This window comes from Crinia signifera, chromosome 19 (assembly GCF_055691185.1).
Source record: "Crinia signifera chromosome 19, ASM5569118v1, whole genome shotgun sequence".
NCBI classification, from domain to species: domain Eukaryota; kingdom Metazoa; phylum Chordata; class Amphibia; order Anura; family Myobatrachidae; genus Crinia; species Crinia signifera.
Window position 1 is genome coordinate 114,607,772 of NC_139226.1, and position 25,470 is coordinate 114,633,241.

General features: G+C 44.5%; 1 protein-coding gene across 1 annotated transcript; it reads left to right on the forward strand.

The window, feature by feature from the left end:
* Positions 1 to 691: 691 nt before the first annotated feature.
* Positions 692 to 17,058, forward strand: LOC146042911 (indolethylamine N-methyltransferase-like). The gene is made up of 3 exons (XM_083163193.1): positions 692 to 1,922; positions 7,467 to 7,674; positions 12,557 to 17,058. Exons 1-3 carry the CDS (start codon positions 1,769 to 1,771, stop codon positions 12,993 to 12,995), a joined length of 801 nt encoding a protein of 266 aa, XP_083019319.1. The 5' UTR covers positions 692 to 1,768; the 3' UTR covers positions 12,996 to 17,058.
* The last annotated feature ends 8,412 nt before the right edge of the window (positions 17,059 to 25,470 follow it).

Below are 25,470 nucleotides of genomic sequence, written 5' to 3' on the forward strand. Positions count from 1 at the left end.
TTTTTACACAATGATCAGCCCGGTGGCCACCGCACAGGGCCACCGGGGACAGCACCAGGCTTCAGCCTGGTCAGGTAAGTCCTGGAGGGGGGGGGACCCCTTTATTGGGGGGGGTCCCCACTCCCCCAGGGCCCCTGGCCAGGCTGACTGGTCGGTAGGGATGAATGCTTTGGCCGGGGGGACTTGTATAAAAAGTCTCCCCCCGGCTGTGGCATTACCCTGATGGCTGGTTGTGCCTGGGGCTGGTTCTTAAAATACGGGGGACCCCTACTCATTTTGTCCCCCGTATTTTGAGAACCAGCCCCGGCCCTTGAGCCTGGGGCTGGTTTTAAAAAATCAGCGAAGCCCTATTTGTCGGGTTTCCTGATTTTTTTAATGCCAGCCCCGGCTCTTTCAGCCTGGTGCTGGTTACGGCAGTGGGGGGGACCCCACGCCAATTTTTTTTTAAACTAAATACCGTTTCAGAGGCATTCCTACTGCCTCAAAAACGGTATTTAACCGTGTAGGACTCTGCTTTTAAAACGGGTTGAAATACCGGTTATCTTTAACCGGTATTTCAACTCTGGCACTTTCCCACTGCAGCCTTAAACGGTAAATTGCGCTGAAAAAACGGCAATTTACCGTTTTAGACCTGCAGTGAGAAAGGGGCATAAATGACTTCCAGGGAGGTAGGGGGAGTTTTATACACAGGGGAGGGTTGGATAATGGAGTGGAAGGGCAGCTTGTTTGACTGCAGATTTCTGGAAATAGATTTCTTAGCCTTCAATAGTATAAAAACCCAGTCCCAACTTTCAGGAGGTGCTGGGAACTTGGGGAACAGAGATCAGGAGCCAGAGCAATCCATTGACAAAAATATAAAACTGTACACCAGACGTTTGTAGCTGGAGCAGGGACCGGCTGCTGGAAGGCTGATACCACTGGTTCTGGGAAAGATAGAGACAAGCCACTAGTGTCAACAGAAAGGGGAGAGTCCCATCTGTTGGAATATACTCTAAGTCAGAGAGAACCTGGGAAATATGACTGGGAATTGCAATTAACAGGTCGGATGTGGACTGCTGCTTTGAAGTTGGATATCTCCAGTTCCCGAGGGTCGATTTTCAAAATTCTGGTATCCCTGGAAAAAGGGGATCCTCGGCTATCAGCACTTATACACCTGGGGCCCCTGGGCAAGTGCCCATTAAGCCCATACAAATAGACGGCCCTGCGCTCGACCCCTTGCCGTGCAGCTCTGGTACCTCTCTCCGTGCATATATTTGCTCACCCCCAACTCACTCTGCTCTCAAGCGCCTGGACAATCTGTCCGCTCAACGTCCAGGCCATCTGCCCTCTCAACGTCTGGTCCGTCCGCCCGCTCAGTCTCGGTCCATCCGCCCACTCAGTCCCGGCAGTCCGCTGCACACACTCGTGGTCCGGCTGCACACATTCGCGGTCTGGCCACACACGCCCGCAACACACACTCATCACTCTGCACTTTCTTACCCTTTCCAGAACTCTTCATAGCTATCACAGCTTTATAGTAAAGTTATCATTTTCTACTAATAAATGGTTAACAAACAGTGGCCCCCATCCAGGGCAGATTACTTTTTACATAACAAATTGCTCTGTGATTTCGGCATAGCTTGTTCTCAGGAATGTGGACAGCAGCCAAAATGTAACTGATATGAAACTCATAGCTTGCTAGCTATATACGAAAAGTTTTATTAGGAACATTCACAGGCTGACATACACAAGTATTTTTATTTGTTCTATACTGTGAACCCTACAGAAAATGGAGACAGATTTCACAGACAAAGATATCTATCAAGATATATTCGATCCAGAAGGATATTTACATACCTATTATAATCCAAAATCAGGAATTTTGGTGGTTGATGGGTTTCTCGATTTTGCATTAAAGAAGCTTCATGAGGCTTTTGTATTGAGTAAGTAGTTTATGTTATCATCTCTTACTGTCATAAAGGTATACTTACTAAGCAGTGGGATTTCAAAATCCTTAAATGTTGCAGATTATTGGGTTTTATTTACTAAAATGGGAGTTCTATTTCAAATGTGACGTTGCTATGGGAAACCATTCAGAAACTACTAATTTATTTGACACCTTGTAGAAGTTAATAGATATAATCACAGTGGCTGTTCATAGAAACATTCAGAACTCCAATCTTATTAAATAAACCCCTATGACTTCCATATTTTAAAGGGGGCAGTGTGTGTGTGTGTGGGGGGGGGGGGGGCAGGGCTGGATTTGTGCCTAGGCCCGTGAGGCACCGGCCTCAGGGCGGCACCAATTAAGGGCGTCAGACAGGCTGACATTCTGTTAAATAGCAGCATGGCACAGCGGGTGGGCAGCGGCGAGTGATGTGCGCCGCAGACATGAATAATCATATGTCGGCAGCGCCGCTCGTCACCTGCAACTGCCCACCCACTCTGCCATGCACATTACATCACCGCTTAGTGGCTGGGTCCGATGGTCCCCCTGCGTGTCCAGAAATGGCTCAGGCTCACTGCTGCCGGATCCCGCCCATTGGCTACTCTACACACACACACACACAGTCTATTGGCTGCTGTGTGTCCAGCAGCTGAGCTGAGCGGCGCGCAGATCCTCCCTGCACTCAGTCAGTCACAGTGTGTGAGCCGGAGAGAGACTTGGGGAGACACTGTGCCTAATCACTGTACTAATAAGTGCCTCCCTCCCTCCGGGTCCTCCGCAGTCCAGAGTGCTTAAAAAAATATTAAGGTGGGCTACAGTTACATTTAAAATAGGGGGGGGGATACAAAAATGTTGTGCCTAGGGGCGGCCTGACCCCTAAATTCGCCCCTGGGGGGGGTATTTTTTGGCATGGCAGGGTGAACGATTTTTCCTGGGATATACTTACTTCTCTTGCACTTCTATGATAGCACTCATTCTGCCACCATCTATTACATAGTTACATAGTAGTTAAGGCTGAAAAGTGTCCATCAAGTTCAATCTTGGATTAGAGTGTATGATCTATTTTCTACATCCCCTTATATAAAACCTGTGATGATTAGGATTGATATTTGTACCCATGTGTTTTTACCCAATAGATGTTTGTCCAACCTTATTTTGAATGTATTTATTGTGTCTGCCAACATCACCTCTCCAGGAAGAGAGTTCCATCATTTAACTGCCCTGACCATAAAAAAGTTTTTCCTTCTAAATGTTACGGATGCCACCAGGTTGGTAAAGGTTGCGCTGTTGCACTTACCCAGAAGTCCTTAAAGCCTCCTGAAGGCTAAAGCTTCACCTATAATAGCCACGTTTGTGAGGTCGAATTAGGTCCACCCCCACTCCGGTGCTGCCAGGTCTTACAGAGGGACAAGGCAAATACAGGACTGGAGTCAGACTGGGACACAAAAGGAAGGACCAGACACACAAGGCAAACAATAGACCCTTAGCACACTACTCTGAGACTGGCAACAGACTAGTGCGGCAGATGGTGCACACTAGAGTCACCGTACAATAGTTGTTATAAGTGCAGAGTAGTGAACCCCAATGGCAAGGTGTTTAACTATGCAGTCATTGTAGTGCCTGCGTGCAATATGAGCATACAAACAGACAGAACCTGAATGGGAAGCAATACCAGTTACAGGCAGACAAATGGACTATGGTGGTATATTACACAGGACTATGGCAGAAGCTCTATTAGAACAGGTAAAGGCTGGAATATGCAGGAGAAAAATACACAAACAGGTTCTTGCAGAGCAACAGCAAGCTTGGCATATCTCCGGGTAACACAGACCACACAAGATTAGATCAGTGTTTGTTAGGAAGCATCTCACGTGCTCACATGTCCCATTGCTGAGAATGGGGCGTGTGAGTGTCTCGTGCACGCGTGCCCCATTCTGGCTGATGGGGTGGAGGTGGCGCAAGCGGCTGGTGATCACATTGTCAGGAGCTCTAACGAGAGCGGCTCCGTCTGTAGTTTTAGATCACTCTGTGTGGAGACATCCTTAAATGTTATAATTACCCTGCACAGTTTTGTATCATCAGCAAAGATTGAGATGTTGCTGAGTATACCCACCCAATATCGCTAATGAATATGTTAAATAAAATGGCCCTAGCATGAAACCTTAGTACTGGTATCATACTCAATACTGCTCGTTTATACACCCTCTTTGTTCTCTATTTATCAACAAGTTTCCTATCCATCTTTAATTTTTATCCCTAGTCCCAAATCCTCCATTTTTTTTATCAACCTCTTACTGTATGTGGCACAGAATCAAAAGCCTTAGCAAAATCCAGGAAGACCACCTCTACGGCATTTCCATTGTCTAGACTGTTGCTACCTTCCTCATAAAGCGTATTATTAAATTTGTATGATACGAGCGATTGTTTACAAACTCATGGGGTTAATAATAATTATACTGTGCAGCTCTAAATGTTTTTGGATACCGTCGCTTAAAAGTTCCTAAATTAATTTACCCACAATTGAACTTAAGCTCACAGGTTGATAATTTGCTGAGTCATCCCTTTCTTCTTTTTTGTATACTGTCCCCCACAGAATGCCCCCACTGGCGAGATGGCGCTCTATCTGACTGGGATGCGCGAGTGCCCCACATGCACGTGCCTCCCAGTCTCCATTGGGGGGGGGGGTTTGCAGGGAAGTTGCGGGTTAGGGAGGGTTGTGGGGAGGTGGGGGGCGCTCGGCGGGGAACGGCGGTGAGGAACAGTGGGGAGCTTTGTTGGAAGGGGACACCAATGAAGAGATCAATACAGGTTTTAGGCTCAAAACCTTTAAAATATTGTGTCCCGATTTAAAGTAAATGGTAAGTGTATATATTAACCCATCGTTTCCACTCATTACCATTTATAATTATATATTTTTCGAAAATCCCTTTCACATCGCAAAAGTAACCCGGGCCCATCCCGGGTTGTTGTGGGTCGACAGTGGTCTTTGTGTGATGTGAAAGGGCCTTTTGCAATTTTCCGGCTCCTGCGACTTGGCAATCCGCCCCAGGTTAAAAGAAGGGTTCATCCCAGGTAGGACCTAGGTTGCTGTGCAGTGTGAATGGGTAACCCAGGTTGAGCAACTGGGTTCCTGTTAGCACTATAGGAGGCAGCATTTGGAGACACCGTCAGCTCCAAGTGCTGCCTCCTCCCCCACCCCCCAATGAGGCACTGCCGCTCCGCCCCACTCCTGTATGACATCAGCGACATGGCTTATTGTTGGGTCACTGTGGGCTTCTAAATATCGCAAATGACGGGTTGCTCTCTGGACAGACCCATGTCCAAATCCCAGGTACGATCCGCCATTCGGGATGTGAAAGGGGTAGTACTGATTAATATGGATACAATCTTTTATGCACTATATCAAGATATATCATGTATTTCTATGATGTTTCTATGAGTCTATGCTTCATTGATGTCACTATGTCATAGTAAGTTGATTCGGTACTTGTGTATTATCACGGCGCCCATCGCATACCATAAGGAATACGATGGGATGGGATGCGATGCGATATCGCGCGATGTTGTACAATGTCATACAATTTTAAAATTGTATGACATTGTATATGGCATACAATGCCATACAATGCGATGCGATGCGATGCGATTAAAAATAGTATAAGCACCCTAATGGGTGCTTACAATGTTAAATGCACCCCCACGCCACCCCCCACTATAAACGTGAACCCGAAGCGTGGCGAGCGCAGCGAGCCCGCGTGGGGCGGCGGTACGCGTCCTACGACCTTTTCATACCCCCACTATCCACGTCGGCGTGGAATTGATTTTAGAAAGTGTGGCGAGCGCAGCGAGCCACCGAGCCCGAAGCGTGGGGAGCGCAGCGTGCCCCGCGAGGGGACGCGCATAACTTCACAGGTATACGCTTCCCCTCGCCACGCTTCGGGCACGGTGGCTCGCTGCGCTCGCCACACTATATAAAATCAACTCCACGCCGACGTGGATAGTGGGGGTATGAAAAGGTCATAGGACGCGTACCGCCGCCCCTTGGGGGTTCGCTTCGCTCGCCACGCTTCGGGTTCACGTTTATAGTGGGGGGTGGCGTGGGGGTGCATTTAACATTGTAAGCACCCTTTAGGGTGCTTATACAATTTGACATCGTATATGGGGCAAAATCGCATCGCATGTCATCGGGTGTATGGCATGCGATGCGATCAAAAATCGGGCGACTAATTATCGTGGGCGCCGTGCTAGTACACAAGTACCGTTGATTCTATGCATCCTGCATTGTCATGAATATTGATTAATCCTGCAAAAGTTGTAATTACTGGATACACTTTAATCATGTTGTAGTGGGCACTTGTAGTGGTCACATTTTTGCTAGTAGTTAGCATTGGCAAACCTGGGACATTGATTCTAAAGGGCATTAGGCCGGCTTCAGCGCATTAAGGGTTTGTTATAAAATACAGTCACAGCCATCAGGTTTGCTTCTTTGGACAACTGAGAAAAGACACAGTAGCAATGGACTGACAAAGTATAAGTATGGTAGCAGTTGGCTTACAAGAATAGGACACAGTAGCTTTGGGCTGAATAGGAAAAGGGCATGCCAAAATTGGGATGGTATGGAAAGGTCACTGTGACATGGAGTTCTCAAGTGAAGTATATGGTAGCAATGGGCTGGCATGGGAAGGGTGTAGTGGCATTGGTCTGCGATGGAAAGGATACCATAGAAATGGGATGAATGGGGTAAAACACAAGAAATGAAGAGCAAATCAGATGGGGGTTAGTACACAGTATTGTAGTCACTATATAAGTCAAAGTCACTTGCAAGCAAGGATGGTACTGAGTTTGCAGTGAGTCACTAGGACTAGACAAGCGTTAGATATCTGTTGATCAGGCTTTGGGAAGTAGGCATAATTTGAGGATACACCAGCAACCATATCCCATTTGTTAAGAGTGCAAGTAGACATACAATATACACAAACAGATGATCAAGGAAAAAATGTATGAAATGAATATGAGGTTCCATATCATTAGACTGGGATGTATTAATATGGGCAGTAGTACACACATGGGGGGTTTCTGAGTACCCAGAAAATCCCAACCCCTAAAAGAGTAGAGAAATCAAGCTCCACCCCTTGCACTTGTTTGACACAATTAACGGGTCAGTGGGGCGGGGGCTTAGCCAATATAATCAGATTCCCTTAGAATCTTTTTATTATAGTATCACCCCTTTCTGATAAACCCCTGAACCATTTCATTTTGCCACAAGGGGGCAGAGTTTAGTTATATCATAAATACTTTTGAGGGGAAACCCCTGACCCCAGAACAATCCTGTATTTGCCATGTTGTATTTTTAGCAGAGCCTACAATAAGAACCATAAATATCTTCCTGGAATAAACATGGTCCCAAGGTTTTGTGCAGATTACAACATCACTAGACATTCTGACATAGCAGCTACAAAGCCTTCTGGTTTGTTGTGTTGTACTGACATATTTACACTACATGGAATAATATACATGCCTTCTTTTTTTTCTATCACAGGAGGTGTGAAGGGAAAGACTTTGATTGACATTGGCCATGGACCCACAATATATCAGGACCTCTCAGCTTGTGAATCCTTTGAGGAGATCATTGGTGCTGACTACACTGATCGCAATCGAGAATACTATGAAAGAAGCTTAAAAGATGAGCCAGGAACATTTGATTGGACAGATGCAATACACAAAGTCTGCGACATGGAGGGAAAAGGGTAAATTAAGATATTCTACAGTGCAAAGTAGTAGCAAACATATATATGAGCCTACAATATACATACTGTATATGTTATTCCTCCAAATATATCAAGCAGGGGCCACAACTGAATGCTGCCCAGTTATGGAAATATTTTGCTAACGTCAAAGATCTAAATTGTCATGTCCGTCTCATTCAGGGCTGTCACTAGGTGTGTGCCAGTGGTGCCTTGCCAACTCTACATCTGCTTTGGGTCAACCACAGAAGGTGGACATGGATTAGATGGACACTTGAAATAGATCAACATGGCTAATATCGACAGGGTTGGAAGATCAACACAAGCATTTGGTTGACAATGGCTAGGTCAACAATCAAAACAAGTTTTTCATGTTACTTGTCACAAATGTTGACATAATCAACATGGACACCATCAAAGATTACTGCGTCCCCTCGCATGATCCGCTGCGCTCGCCATGCTTCGGGCACACTATTCTAAACACCCTCCACACCCTACTGGATGGTAGGGCATGGCGAGCGCGGCGCGCCACGCGAGGGGACACGGGACAATGGCACGGTGTCTATGTCTACTTTCGTCAAAGTTTTTTTGGGAAAAAAACGAGAAAACTCATGTGGACCTTTTGACTGTCGCCTTAGCCATAGTCGACCTAATGCTTGCATCGACCTTCCAACCTTGTCGAACTTTGCCATGTGTCAACCCAAGCCATGACTAGGGATGGCAAATTCGGGGCATTTTTTCAATCCCGGTTTTCAGGATTGAAAAATGTCCAATCTCGGGATTCCAGGGATCCCGGGATTGGCTTCCCTAATAAAGAAAAAACACCTCGGCCGCCCCGCATATTTACTTACATGCATGGTGTGTCCGGGAGGTGTAGCCAGGTGAGTTCGCGAGCTGGACTGATGGAGCCAGAGAGGGTGGGCATTCCGGGATGGTGGAGCCTGGGCTGGTTGGTGGGTGGGTGGGATGCTTCGCTGAGCTGAGGGGTCGCGACCAGCCAGGCAGCATCTAAGTGAGTGCTCAGACACTGCCTGGCATTAGTCTGTGCATGCGCAGTCTAATCCCGAAATCCCGGGATTGGAAACTCTAATCCCGGGAATGAAATCCAGGTGTTTTGGGAGCCAAATCCTGGGATCCCGCCGATCCAGGGATGGCCACCCTAGCCATGACCCAATGCATGTCGACCTAATATGGGTCGACCTAATTATCATATACCCATAAAGGGAACCTTGGAGATAAATAGAGGACTATCCCTGCACCCTTCTTTAATCTGTTTTTGCCTGAAATGGTGGTTTTGGTCTCAAACCCCTTTAATTCACAGCTGGCTGCTTAATAGTTCTGGTGGGCCCCCATGTCAGTCCAGACCAGCGGCGGCTCGTACCTTATTGGGGGAGGGGTCTGCCTCTGGCAGCAGCGGGGGTGCCGCGATTCAGGCACCCCCTCCCCCCCGGTCGCCGCCGCTGCTGCTGCCTCCTCTCCCGTCCCGGCGCCTGTGCTGTGTGATGATTGACAGGCACCGGGACTGGCACATGCGCAGTACACACGTCTACCGCGCATGCAGCCAACTTCTATGGGCTGCTTGGGCAATAGCCCATAGAAGTAATCTTGGTCCTGGCGCCTGTACAATGTAAGTTACAGGCACCGGGAGCAGCGCGTGTGCAGTACCTATATAGGTACTGCGCATGCACATCTGCCGTTTTGGCACGGTAGCCTGCACAAAGGCGTCCCGGAGAGAGGGAACACTTCCCAAATGGGACTGCCTTGGTGACTGGCAGATCAGACTTCCAATAGGAAGTCACTGCCAGTCACAGTGAAGCCGGTGCAGTCTCACAGACATCTGGCTTCACTACAGTGGCGGATTTTAATTGGGGGGGGGGGGGGGGGCTGCAGCCCTGCAGCCCATAGGTAAAAACCGCCACTGGTCCAGACCCAGTAATAATCCTACTCCCTATAATCCTCTGATGGAGCCCTTGCATATGGTTTAGGTTGTAAAATGTGTATTCCTGCAGGTACAAGCTATGTAATCAGCACTGTATTTAAGCTTTAAATGATAGGTGTGTCAATGTTCTTACAGGACACTGAACAAGCCCCTGCTATCACCACACCCATGTGCATATGCACATAAAGGACCGTATATGTTTGTAATGTTAGGCAAGATGTCAGATTATTATTCCCCGACTGATAATAATGTCACAAAAAAAAAAATGGACAATTTACGAAGTTACTCTAAAACATTGTTACATGTTTAATTCAGAGTTGCATGATTTCTGGCAAACTCTGTATAACTCTGGGACCTCATCAGACAATAAAATAAGTACAGGACCCCAGCAAGTGACGGCAGAAGGTTATCACATACCTCCCAACAGTCCCGATTTTATCGGGACAGTCCCGATTGTCAGGGCCTGTCCCGCTGTCCCACCCGCGGGCGGCAGTGTCCCGCGGTGTGGGGGGGCTGTTGGGAGTCCCCCCTGTCAGCTGCTAAGCAGCGGGGAATAAACGCTGTGCGCATGCGCACAGCGTCTATTCCCGCAGCCAGGGGGCTGGGAGCATGGCTAGAGGCTCACAGAGCCTCTGGGTCATGCCCCCATAGCGGCAAAATGGGGGCGTGGCCTCGCACAAGAGCCGCGAGTATAGGCCACAGCAGCAGCGTCCCGCCTGCTAAAGTGCCAAAGTTGGGAGGTATGTTATCACATGACATGTGTAGTCAGCAGACAGCACATACATGGCAGCATTGTGGACGCACAAAGTGATGGGAGGAATCTAATATACCATAACCCATCACATCACATGTGTAGTCAGCAGACAGCACATACATGGCAGCACTGTGGAGGCACAGAGTGATGGGAGGAGTCTAATATACCATAACCCATCACATCACATGTGTAGTCAGCAGACAGCACATACATGGCAGCATTGTGGAGGCACAAAATGATGGGAGGAGTCTAAAATAACAGACAACTCAACAGATATTTTAGACTCTTTGAATCATTGACTGAGATTAGAAAACTCATCAGCCTGATGGTCAGCAACATGGAGTCGAGATCTATGATGAGAAGGTCGGAACCCACAGTTTGAGAACCACTGGATTAGAGCATGCATTCATAACTTAAAGCATGTTTTGCATCTGCGCAGGAGCATTTCTGGGCATGTGCAGATGCAGGGTGCGAGCAGGCACGGTGAACTACCAAGGCTGTTCTACAACACTGTCATGTGGGCACCCTCCTCTCTACTGGGCACAGTGTTGTAGAACATGACTTTGAGAGACTTTTCGCTTGCAGGTCTCCAGAAAAATGGCACTTACTGTATGCTTCATTCTTAGGGACATATCTACTGGGCATGTGTAAATCATCAGGATAATGCCTGCCACTTCAATTTCCTGGTGAAATAAGCCTATAGCACCGGCCACCATGGGACTATGGAGGGGTAACTATAATTATCTTGGAGCATGGTATGTGGTGTACATCCCCCAGGACTCAGGGGCCCACATGCACAGCATACCCTGATAAATCCAGACATGCCAATAGCCATATGGATCTGACGGATCTCCACTTGTGGCTGAGTGGGTGTAACTAGGCTGCAACTAAGGTAGGCTGCTGCAAATGCATGCTAATATTGACTGAGTGGCATATTTATAATGGGTGCAATGTGCCAATGTCCCAGGGGGCCCACACTGCACACATTAATACTTACCTTCTGAAGTCCCTCAATGGAAACCTTGGAAAAATGGACACCGCAGCCGTAGGAGGATGCACATGGACCTTCTCTCTTAAAGCACCCTGTATTGACTTTCCAAAGTGGCATGGGGAGGAGCAGGGTAATCTTAACAACATTACCCACCCATTCAGAGGAATAACATTTTCTTAATATCATATCTTACCCCTCCAGTGGTCTAGTACCAGTTCTCCAGATGCTTCCTTTCTATACAGTGAATGACTGTTAGTACTTTCACTGACGTATTGCTGAAGCCATTCACCAATCAGTATGCTGATTCACTGTCTGACAGGTGTCCCCCGGCCTAGCACACCAATTGCTTGAAGGCCCTGCAGAATCATGGGGCCCAGGGCTCATATGCTAAGATGGCCCTGTCGTACAGTCAAATACTGTAGATGTGGTCAAGTCTGTAAAGCGGTAAAGCTCAACATTTATATTTGAGCACTGAAAACCACAATGGTTTACACTCTTGGAGATAGCTGCAACTGGCCCCCCAGAGATTCTTCCCATACTCCAGGGTCCTGCATAATAACATCACAATGTAGCACTCAGCTCCTGGTCACTGAAGTGGAGCAAGCAATTTGGGTGTTATCCACTTAGATAGTGACACCACCGGTGCTGATCGCAACCATAGCAGCCCCTGCGCTGTTGGATTTTAGGTGCCTAGTATCAGGAAGTATCAGTGACTGGGAGATGGCTAAGCAGATGCACGGAGATGGGCCATCTATGGGCGTGTAATTGGAGTGTTGCAGACGTGTCAATGAAGTTATTTAATACACCAGGGCTGATTTGATAACTTTGGAAGTCAATCGTAGAGAACATATCCTTTCATAGGGTTGTGCAAGTCTCGGTGGTCCAACTGATGGTTAAAGCCACATTAAACAGTATTAGAACTACATATACTGACAATAGACATCTCAATCCTTGCACATTCATATACACAGAGGCATCAGCGAAGGGGGTTGTAGCAGCTCTTGCCTAAAGTCGCAAACTAGCATCTATCAAAAGACGCAGATATATTTCTGTCTGTCTACGACCAACTCTGAATCCGACCCTTCACATAAAACTCCGAATCGGGCCTTCATTTCAGTAATTCTTTGTCATTTTTTCTAGTATTTTTCAGATTCACAATATTTTTTTATTAAGTATATTTTTATATTTTTTTTTTCTTCAGAACATCCATAAAAGAAAAGAAGAAGAAGCTGAAAGATACAGTGAAGAAAACCATTAAATGTGATGTTCTTAAAAGCAATCCAATGGAACCATTGGTTCTGCCCAAAGTTGATTGTGTCATGTCTCTTGGGTGTCTGGAATGTGCTTGTAGTGATCTGGAAACCTATCGCAATGTCCTTAAAAATGTTTCTTCGCTGCTAAAAATAGGAGGACACCTAATACTAACTGAGGTCCTTAACTGTAGCTCTTACTTATCAGGGGGTGAGAGGTTCTCCTGTCTGGTGCTAACTGAGAAGTTTATGAGAAATGCTATTACAGAGACAGGTTTTGACATCCTGGATCTGGAGGTCATTCCCAGAACGTACGACAAAGACCAGTTTGAGCTTTGCAACCATGACTCAAGCTTGTTTGTGCTTGCACGTAAGGTGCGAGATGTCTAAAAAAAGAATCCCTTCAAAAAGGTCAAATGTAATCAGCAACCATTTCCTATAGTCCTATGTCCAAGCTTATAAAGAGTATGTGGGTTAACCTTTTTGAATTCAGCATGATCACCCTCTAGAACTTTGTGTGACTTTGCTGAGGTTTTCCAGTTGCATTTGTGTTGTGGAGCTTATGCATGGACCATGTTAGCTTATGCATGGACATCCCCATGTTAGCTTATGCATGGACATCACCATGTTAGCTTATGCATGGACATCACCATGTTAGCTTATGCATGGACATCACCATGTTAGTTTATGCATGGACATCACCATGTTAGATTTTTGTCAGCTGACCCTGGCAGGCAATCTGTGACCAGTCTCCTATGTAAATCTTCTATGTTGACTAGTTGACTGCAGAACAATAGGTCAAACTGCTGAAATCCTGGCTCCTGTTAGCAGTAACTTATACCCCTGTTACACTAAAATCCCAGATCTGACCCAGTATTTGGAACACTGTTTCTAGCCAGGTCTGATCTGGGATATTTGGTCCGTTTACATTAGGGTGCCGACGCACAGTGTAAACGGGGGCGGCTCTGAGAGAGGACATAATCTCCAAGCCCCGGGACCGCTGATCGCCGCATAAGGCCCTGGTCCGATGCACTGGGAGCCAGCCCAGCACTAGCTGGGTTGCCCCCAGCCCACGTGCACCACCCAGCCCCATCAGTGAGGTGGATGGATGCAGTACACAGGCATCCATTCACCAACTTCCTGCCTCCGCTGCTGTCTGCACAGTACAGCAGTGGAGGCTGTGTGCGCCCCCAGCCCAACCTCGATGTTGACCGCAGGATGCTATGGTCCGGAGATTGGACTTCCCCTATTGCTGTAAACGTGAGCCGTGTTGGATGACCGGACATACCCGTTTACACTGCCAACTACCCAGGTCCTGCCCATATTCTACCTTGGTCAGGACCTGGGTAGATGTCCTGTGTAAAGGGGCATGATTTAGCCCCTTGTACACCGCCGCTGACCCGGGCCCCACAAGTAAAAAAACTGGATTTTGCGGGGGTGTAAATGGGGTAAAACTAACAACTGAAATTCCTAGTGGTATTCCTGTGTCTCTGTATTGCTGTATTTCTGTATTGCTGTATTGCTGTGTCTCTGTATTGTTTCACCTCCTGCAAGTACTACTTACTGTACTCTCAAAGCTGCAGCTATTTTGTGTCTCCAGTGTGTTTATTCAGCTCAGCCTAAGTATTCATATTTACAGTCATTACCTGCTACTTCTGTCTCTCAGTTCAGTATTACACCAAGCTGCAATTCACTAATTAAAGTCTCACCAGTGTTCTCAAGTTATCAGCCTGTTGGAATCTGCTCCAGAAAGCTACTGCTTTATTTATAAGTCTGCGTCTTATGCTGTCCATACACTAGGGCGATACTAGATGTGTGCGATAAAACAAATGATTGTTTGCAAATCGAATGGGTCCCCTGATGTCGGTTGCATATTGCGTCGATAGATATTACAGTATGTGCTGTACACAATAGTTACCGAACCACATGCGATCGCTCGAATGCAATTGGTAGGCTTGGGCAGAAGGAGGGCATTCGGTGGCTGCGTTTCAGGGAGAGGAGGCCGGAGGAAGCGCTGTTGGTGTCCATCGGAGTAGCATAGCTCTGTGAATGAGCGCTAGCGGGCGTCGGGGGTCAGTGGTGGCTGCAGAATTTGGAAAAATCAGAGGGCCGTCCAGTGTTTAAAAAAAAAATCAAATTCAGCCACCTAACTGACCCTCACCACCACTATTTCACAATGCTACGCTACTCTGCCACCTGCCCCCGACCTCTTCAAGCACCCGATGTGCCATCGCAGATGGTATGCAACATTGATGCTCGAGGTGGGCACTTTTTGCACCATAAGATACGATCGGATGTGATGGGAATCCTGTGTAGCTGGTTTCAGTCCAATATCCTGTGTAGCCAGCCCAGTCCGGCATCTAGATTGTTTGGTCCCAGCTTACAGCCAGTCCAACATCTAGCTTCAGTCCAGTCTCCTGTATACACCAGCATCTGTATTAAGAACCCAGGCAAAGGGCTGTAATATGCATGTTGGGCACAGTGGAACCCAAGCCTCCTTGTGGTGGTCCTTGGCAAACACCACAAGTAACCTAGACTTCATGTCTCTGCTGTAGGTTAGTTACCTCTTATTATGGGCAAAGTCCATCTATTTATCTGTCTATCCAAGAATCATGACAATCCTTAAACTAAACTATGCACTAAACCTACATGGTTCATCAAGCTTTTAGTCATTTGGATTGGTCTAACCCACTCAGATATATCAACAGTCAATTGATTTACATGTATTGGATACAAAAGGTCAACATGGTCAATAGGTCAACATGTAAAAGATCAACAGTGTTTAATGTCAACAGGTTTAAAAGGTGAACTGGTTCAAATGTTCACTATGACAAGGGTCAGCACACCCATGGTTGGCACCGGGATATTTTTTTGTAACTAGTAACCTGTACTGAGTGCAGCAGTGGTGGAGTCACCTTGTCTGAAGTGTTGTGAGCAAAGCGAGCCAGCAAGGGTACATGTTACCAATAATTTGCATGTACATGGGGTAACCGAGAAATTGACATCACAAAAAAAAGCCTTTGTCGACTATTTCCATTTTCAATGTGTTGACATTTTGTATCTGTCAACTTTTAAGGTGTCTTTCTTTTACAAGTTGAAAAATTGTCCCTTTTGACCTTTTGACCCTGTTCATCATGTGGGGTTGAAATAGTGACATATGGGGCAGATTTATTAAGCTTGGAGAAGAGATAAACTGGAGATAAAGCGGAGAAAAGGTAAAAGGAGATAAAGCACCAGCCAATCAGCTGTGTTTGAAAAAGACAGTTGGGAGCTGATTGGCTGGTGCTTTATCTCCTTTTACCTTTTCTCCGCTTTATCTCTTCTCCAAGCTTAATAAATCTGCCCCTATCAACCTAATAGTGGTTGACCCAATGCTCTACTCTCCCCTTGGACATGGTCCTCCCCCTTCTTCATCTCCTTTAGACTGTTGCATTATAGTACCCTTATCGCTATATTAGATACATGGGGCCCGATTAAGACCCGTTCGCTAGACTGTGTTTACTCGCAGCCTAGCGAACAGGTAAGCCGCTGGCCCTCCCCCCGCCACCAAATTCCCCTCACTCGCATGCGAGGGGATGTGTACTTGAACATGTGGTCGAAGGGGAAAGAAATCATTCAATGGTCACTGACCGTCAAATTATTTCTCTCCCATTTGGGAATAAAAGTCAGTCTAGACTGATCTTCATTTCCGTCGCTGGTTGCGGAATATGAGGCGGGCACTGGTGTCATGTGACCCCCCTGCATTCCCAGGAGAACGCCCAGCATTTTCATGGGGATGTCCATATAACGCTGGGCATTCCCCGGCATTATGTATCAATCTTCTGTTAAGCCTACTCCCAGTCTCCCATTGGCTACGTTTCTGGGGGCGGGCTTAAAAGGATACTGGATCTGAAAGCTATGCCTGGGGACCCACAGGCAGTAGATATGTTGCATATATGTTTGCGTGTATGGTCATATGTGCTGGCCAGGTCCCACCTGTGGTGCGATTTGCAGCCCAGGAGCCGCAGTCGCACTGTACACAATTAATCATTGCTTTCGTATCTGGTGGTCTAATTTTGTAACTCACCTATACATTCTGTACTTATTACAGTGCATGTACAGTACTGCTGTGTTGCCTTTGTTATTTTGGCGCTGTATTGGTGTTGGCCATCTGTATTTTTTTTTTTTTAAACACATATTGATGTAATGTTTATTTTGTGGACATGCACCAATAAAAAAAATATTTTAAAAAGTTTCAAATTCTTATCTATTCATTAAAAAAATGAACATGAAAATACACCCGTTGATGTATAAAACAATTAATTCGTATAGCTTCCAGCATAAAGACTTGCATACACCTTCAGGAATGTATACTGTATACGTTTTGGTACTTTCACAAAGGTCCATATTGTAGAACGGAAGCATAAGGTGTAGCCATGACGCTTTGTAGCTAAATAAAGTGATATTTCTTCCAAAACAAGTGCACCATTTGTGTTTTATTTTAAACTAAATCATATACTTCATCATTGATTTTGCTGTTGTTCTTATACAGGTTGAGTATTCCTTATCCAAAATGCTCAGGAACAGAAGCATTTTAGATAATGGATTATTCCGTATTTCGGAATCTACATACAGTAAGTATAATTGAACGATGTTTGAGTGTGTGCGTGTGTGTGTGTGTGTATGGATGTTCCAAGATAACTCTCGAATGCTTTAACCAATGGTCTTCAAACTTTGCAAACTACCTTATCTTATTGAATATAACACAACAAACGGTACTGTTTCCTAGCACGGCGCCAGCGATTTTTATCTCAAGCATCGGGACCTAAAAACTTGCGTTGATCGCATTGCATGCAACCGAATCGCATGCGATGCGATTTTTACATTGGAATCAATGTAAAATGGTCCCTGAGACCCAATTGTACATTGGGCCCAATGTAAAAAGCCACCGAAACCCCAATTTTAATTGCATTCACCCCCTCATGGGTGAAATGGCCCCCGATTGTTAACGCCACCCCATGATGAACGCCAACCCGAAGCGTAGCGAGCGCAGCGAGCCATCGAGGGGCGGCGGTACGCATCCTCCGACCTTTTCATACCCCCACTATCCACGTCGGTGTGGATTTGACTTTATAAGCGAGCCCGAAGCGTGGCAAGCGGACACGCATAACTTCACAGGTATACGCTGCCCCTCGCGAGGCTCGCTGCGCGTGCCACGCTTCGAGTTCGGAGGCTCGCTGCGCTCGCCACACTTTATAGAGTCAACTCCACCCCGACGTGGATAGTGGGGTAGGAAAAGGTCGGAGGACGCGTACCGCCGCCCCACGCAGGTTCGGTGCGCTCGCCACGCTTCGGGTTGGCGTCAATAGTGTGGTGGCGTTAACAATGGGGGACATTTCACATAATTAAAACCAATGACGGTGCATAAACAATCAAAAATTGGGCCCATTGGCCCATTTCCCATTGTTCCCTATGTAAAATCGCGTTGATCGCGATCAACGCGATTTTAACATTGAAAGCTAATTTAACATTGAGCCCTATGTAAAATTGCGTTGATCGCGTCAGTCGCATCGCAGGCCATTATAATGGCATGCGATGGACGGGATCAACGCGATTTTCTCAGTGCCGGCAATAAAGCCAGTTAATTGACAGAAAATCGCGTCCATCGCATACCTTAAGTTACCTTAACTTAAGGTATGCGATCTACCACGACGTGCGCCGTGCTAGGAAACAAGTACCCAACAAACTCCCTTAAGTAGACCCATAACCCGTTGAGTGGGTGGTTTTTCTTGGGCAGGACAAACCTACCATAAGAGGTTTGTCCTGCCCCAGAAAAACTCACAACAGAAGGGGCAGCCACTGCCCTCTACAGCAGCCCCTGCTCCCCTGGGGTTGCTGCTGCAAGTTTCGTCTGTTGGCGGCCACTAAGAAAAGTTCAGGTCCACTTGGGGGGGGGGGGGCTGCTTGGGAATGCTCAGGTGTTCCGGTGTTCAGCCATTTGTCTGTTCTGTCCTTGGCCCCCCGAACACACGAACGGCCCTGATCCTCCCCAACCAGCCCCAATGCTCCCCAAGCAGTGACAGGTAGGAACTGTGATGGAGAGGATTGGCAACTGGGGGGAGGGAGGGTGGGAGTATCAGCAATGGGGGGGGGGGGTTGTTGTGCACCAGTGGTTCACTGCTGGAGGCACCACTGGCACACACTACCTCTTCAGTGGAATGCCTGGAAATGTCTCTGGAGAGTCCACTCCGGCAACACAGCTCAGCCCTAGAAATATCCGGCCATACCACCGGAGGAGTTAAAGGCCTATAAAAGCCCCTTAAATGAAAATCATTTTTACTTTGCAAAACTTTTGAAAATTGCATAAGCATAAGTCTTAGCCCCTTCCACATGGACTGCAATCCATGAACATTCCAGGATCAATATGCAAATACCCAAATTAATGACTGCAATGTAACCATTGTTTATGCTGACTTATGCCAATTTTTTAAGTTTTTGGGAAATAATAAAAGTGTTTTTTTATTGATGAACTGGGGCTAGATGCCCCAAGCTGTAAAAGGGATAAATTGGAGATTGATAAAAAGCCAGCCAATCAGCTCCTACCTGGCATGTCACAGACTGTGCTTGAAAAATGTCAGGCAGGAGCTTATTGGTTGGTTGTTTTTCATTCTCCATTTTACCACTTTTGAAGCTTAGTGTATCTGGCCTCTGGTGTGCTGCCCTCTACTTCACGAGAGTGAAGATATTGCTGCTCTTTATTTAACTATTTGGACTGGTATATATATATATATATATAAAGAAACCACAGAATACCTAAAAAAACGTGCCCTAGTGATGAACAGCAGCAACTCTGAGAGTCCCCTGTTAGCCGGGACCCAAGACAGATAGAGATACAAAAAGGAACAGAGTGCGCTAAAGGTGAAGGTACACAACTTTTCCTCAATTTATAAAATATTTAATAAAAGCCTACAACTCGGCTTATAAAAGATACACAATATACATAGTCATTGGATGAAAAAACAATTGACATAGTGTATAGTATTCTAATACAACAGCAGGCCCAACGCGTTTCGTCAACTACGTGACTTCATCAGGGGCATTCGATGACTTGATTGACACAGATACAGTTGCACTTCTTGTAGTGTCTCAAAATGATTGTGTACAAGAATTTTTTGTGGGTATGTATATTATACCAGATTACAGAGCTCTTGTTAAAACTGGCCCAAGGTGTAACCCTTAAATACACTGAGTTCTCCCACTCAGTGGCAGATGTCAACATCAAGGTTTGATAATGCTGGATGACCGGAAGTACTCTCTAGTGTATCTGAATAGCAGAATCAGATATAGATATATATTCAAGAAGAAAGGGTTTTTGACTCTGAGTTGCGCTGGGTTGTGTGTGCAGCACCACCAAAATTCCTCCTGTTAGTGAGGAACGGTGTAGTAATCAGGGAAGTGGGGGGTGATTGGGGTGCGCTACCTAGTATAGAAACTGTACCATCCAATAAAACATTACAATTTCAAAACAGAATACACATTTCTGAAATAGTGTTCTTGTATTTGAGGATGTTCCCAATGAATAAGCTCAGTCCATCTCTGGGTAAATAGTTATTTTATTGGTGAAGAAACCCGACGCGTTTCGTCTCTAAGACTTCATCAGGGGTAAGAACCAATGGGTGAGTGGACTTTGTGTGGCTGGTCCTATTTGAAGTTTCTGCTGATCACAGCTGATGCAAATAAAATAAATATCACCAAGTCCTTCTTGATGGGCCTCAATTAAATGAAAATTTCTAAGTTGAGAGTCTTGTGTAGGTTCTTATCAAGAACAATATCAGGACGCTCTCTCTGCAGTATCCTCCTCGCTCTGCATTCAGAATGAGAATGATATATATTCACCTGTCTGATGTGACAACTTACAAAAAAATCATGAGTAACCCAACATGAGTATGTAAAAAGCAACTTAATAACATCTTGCAAATGGGTATCGATCAACAGATCATCACAGATTCTATTAAAGATATCCTACTTCCATCTGCTCCTAAGGTTCTGGTTTGTTACACCCTACCTAATGTCCATAAAGGCATAAATTCTCCACCTGGACGTCCAATTGTCTCAGCACAAGGATCATTACTTCAACCGACAGCAAGTTTCATTGATTACAACCAATAATAAAGAAACAACCTTTCTTCTTATTGGAAGCTACAACTGTCCTTGAACAACTCCAACCATTTATGCAGGTGACAGATGATTGTTGGCTTGCCACAATCGATGTCACAAATTTATATACAGTAATTCCACACTCGTTAGTGCTGGCTGTCCTTAAAAATTTTTTGGTCACACAGAGCGATTATGAACCGAATAAAATTGATTTTATAGTTCTGTTAATGGATTTCATTTTACATAACATTTGTATTCTATATAATGGAATGATGGGTTCTTCAGTTGCTCCATCATATGCAAATATTTTTATGTTTTCCGTTAAATTCAATGTTTTCTTTTCTGATACTTACTTAAGCGGTACATAGACGATTTTTGTTTGTCCTGTGGCAAGGAGATCATGCAGTCCTTAAAAATCTTATTGAGACTTACAATCTAACGGACAGTCCTGTTAAATTCACTTTTGAAATTAATTATCTAAGTGTACATTTTCTCGATGTGGACATAAATCGCCATGACAATACTCTGGTGACAAGTGTCTATATCAAAGAGACAGATCGCAACACGATGTTGGAGCCTCAAAGCTGCTGCCATGCAAGTTGTTAAGGAGTTTACCGTACTCCCAAATGATCAGGTATAGACGGATCAATAGTGATGATGTACAGTGTAATCAACAGCTAGATGAATTCATAGTAAAATTAATCCATAGGGGGTATGATAAAAAAGAGTTGGCATCATGCAAGGAACATGTCATCCAAGAAAACCCCCAAAAACCCTGATAATGTTTTACCCAGGGATAGTCAATTCAATGTAGCCTCTAATACCATAATGTCTACTGTTAAAGCTAACTGGCCAATACTACAGAGCGAAAATTTGCTTCCTTTTTCGGACCGAACATATTATGCCTTGCTCCACTAGGGGACGTAATTTAAAATAATTAGTAAAACAGACATCTCCTATAAACCAGAAAAGTCCATCCCTACTTGGTTAGGCAATCAACGATTAGGTTGCTTTTGCTATACCTGTGTAACTTGTCAATTTTCATTGACAGGCTATTCCTTTACCCATCCACATACAGGCAAATGCTTCAAAATTAGACACCATTTTACTTGTAATTTTTCTTTTGTAATTTATCAAATTATCTGTCTGTGCAGTTTATTTTACATTGGCAAAAGCGAACGAAAATTTAAAGAATGCATGACTATGCACCGGAGCGCTATACGCAGTGCCATTGAGAAGCCTTTAAATAAGCCATCTCTATGTCATTTTTGGACATGGTTAAGACACAGAACCGTTTATTACCAAGATAGTAAAAGGTAAAAGCTACAACTGTCCTTGAACAACTCCAACCATTTATGCAGGTGACAGATGATTGTTGGCTTGCCACAATCAATGTCACAAATTTATATACAGTAATTCCACACTCGTTAGTCCTGGCTGTCCTTAAGAATTTTTTGGTCACACAGAGCGATTATGAACCGAATAAAATTGATTTTATAGTTCTGTTAATGGATTTCATTTTACATAACATTTGTATTCTATATAATGGAATGATGGGTTCTTCAGTTGCTCCATCATATGCAAATATTTTTATGTTTTCCGTTAAATTCAATGTTTTCTTTTCTGATACTTACTTAAGCGGTACATAGACGATTTTTGTTTGTCCTGTGGCAAGGAGATCATGCAGTCCTTAAAAATCTTATTGAGACTTACACTCTAACGGACAGTCCTGTGAAATTCACTTTTGAAATTAATTATCTAAGTGTACATTTTCTCGATGTGGACATAAATCGCCATGACAATACTCTGGTGACAAGTGTCTATATCAAAGAGACAGATCGCAACACGATGTTGGAGCCTCAAAGCTGCTGCCATGCAAGTTGTTAAGGAGTTTACCGTACTCCCAAATGATCAGGTATAGACGGATCAATAGTGATGATGTACAGTGTAATCAACAGCTAGATGAATTCATAGTAAAATTAATCCATAGGGGGTATGATAAAAAAGAGTTGGCATCATGCAAGGAACATGTCATCCAAGAAAACCCCCAAAAACCCTGATAATGTTTTACCCAGGGATAGTCAATTCAATGTAGCCTCTAATACCATAATGTCTACTGTTAAAGCTAACTGGCCAATACTACAGAGCGAAAATTCGCTTCCTTTTTCAGACCGAACATATTATGCCTTGCTCCTCTAGGGGACGTAATTTAAAATAATTAGTAAAACATACATCTCCTACAAACCAGAAAAGTCCATCCCTACTTGGTTAGGCAATCAACGATTAGGTTACTTATGCTATACCTGTGTAACTTGTCAATTTTGATTGATGGGCGATTCCTTTACCCATCCACATACAGGCAAATGCTTCAAAATTAGACACCATTTTACTTGTAATTTTTCATTTGTAATTTATCAAATTATCGGTCAGTGCAGTTTATTTTATATCGGTAAAAGCGAACGAAAATTTAAAGAATGCATGACTATGCACCGGAGCGCTATACGCAGTGCCATTGAACGTGGAAAAAGTGACCAGCCTTTAGCACGGCACTTTGTTGAAAAAAAAACATCCACTTTCCAGTTTAAGATATCGTATGATCGATTGTGTTCCCCCTTCCAAGAGAGGTGGTGATAGATCCGGACAATTACTACAAAATGAGGCTAGCTTGATGTCATTTCCCCGCGAGGGTTAAATTAACAATTTTCTCTTGCTATCTTCCGCTAATATAAAGGTGTCTGTATAGCTGCAATTTATATTATTGTATTTTAGGACAGAATATGTTTATAGAATATTTTGATTATATCCTCTTTTTTCAGATTGACAACCAATGTTTTTCAAAGGTTATTGTATTCATGGTTACCTTGGTGATGGGTATGTCACTTTGTCTGTGCATCTCCTAATGATGACATCAACCACTGTGGACGGACTGTACAGACTGTCCTGCATGAGGTGTATGACTATATTAAGGTTAGTACTTGTTTTTTATATGTTTATCCTGATGAAAAATTATTAAATCTTGAAACGTTGATAGCAGATTGGCTCCCGATTGAGGAGAGCCGTGAATGCCGCACCTTCCTATTTACTAAGCTGCTTTGCGGGTCCACTATAACCTTTAGATGATTTAAGCCATTTACTATTTTCAACTGCTGCTGGGAGGAAACTCGGCGCCAGTCTCGCCTTTAAGGGTTGTGCTTTTTTGAAAATAACCTGAGGTTGTTGTGGTAAAACCTTTCCCAAGATGGGGTCAAGTAAAATAATACCCCAATGTTTTTTTAAAACATGTTTAATTTCCCCACTTCTATCATTATATCTTGTTACAAAAAGGTACAAAAAATTCACTTTTAGCTGGTAGCGATTCTTTTTTCTTATATTCCAACAGCTCTTTTCTTGGTAAATTCTTAGCTCTATCGATGCTTTTTTTAATAAGTTTCTCAGGATATTTCTTTTCCCTAAACCTACCACCATATATTTCATTTTGTTCAACAAATTTTGAGTTTCCTCCCAGCAGCAGTAGAAAATAGTACATGGCTTAAATCCTCTAAAGGTTTTATTCCCCTGTTCCAAATGTTCGGTGTGTCAATTTGCAAGCAAAGAAAGGTTGACTTTCAAAAACTACAACAATGAAAAAAGTTTTTCTATTAACAGTCTATTAAATTGCCAGACTTGTAGTGTAATTTACATGTTAGAATGTCAATGTGGGGCAAAATATGTCAGAAAGACTAAAAGAAATCTTAAATTGCGGATTCTTGAGCATAAAAGAAGTATAGTGAATAAGGACCCCCATTCAAGTGTTGCACGGCATGTTTTGAAATGTCAGAAATCAAGTCTCAAGAATTTTTCCTTTAAAGAGATAGAACATGTTAAATTAGATGAAAGGAAGGGCAACCTTCATATTAAATTGGCTAAACGTGAAACCTGGTGGATACACCAGTTGAACACACGGGTACCGGGTGGTCTTAATGAAAATTGTGATATTACACCATTTCTCTGACCATCGACTATTGACATTTGTGATATCCATCCTGGAGAAAAATAGAGTATGCAGCCTGTCCTCAAATGAATGACTGGGAATAGCACAAGTGCTGCTGATTACACAACCCAGCTGATGCTACAGCTTCCAAAACTCGGTCTGGATCCTCCACATTACTCTCATTTGGAGAGATCCTGTCTCTGCCACATGTACAGTATATATATATATATATATATATATATATATATATATATACACACGCCGGACAATTTTCTGGGCATGCCCACAAAGTGCTTGGCGTTCTCATGCGACAGCCCCCTGCACGCCTTCTGCCCACCCCCCCTCTGTGCAAACGCCTCGGCTACTGTGATAGTAGAGGCTACAGGCATAGGCAACCTATGCAAATATTTTGAGCTATAGGCACAGCTCACCGGAATTATATATATATATATATATATATATATATATATAAAGCACTTACCCCCCACACTCTGTGAAGGATCCAGACCAGCACTCCGTAGTAATTGAAGAAAAGGTGTTTTATTTCATGCTGTGCAGTACAACAAACAGCTGCTTAGCCCGACGGCCGTTTCAACTGGGCTCAGCCAGTTTTCGTCAGGGGTCACAGCACATACACATACACGCACTTTTATCAGTGCAAATTGCGCCAATAATTTAAAAAAAACCTAACTGATAGCAGCCTCTCTATCGCTGCGTGACAGGTGGGCGTGTCTCAAGTGCGTCACGGGGGAATCCCGG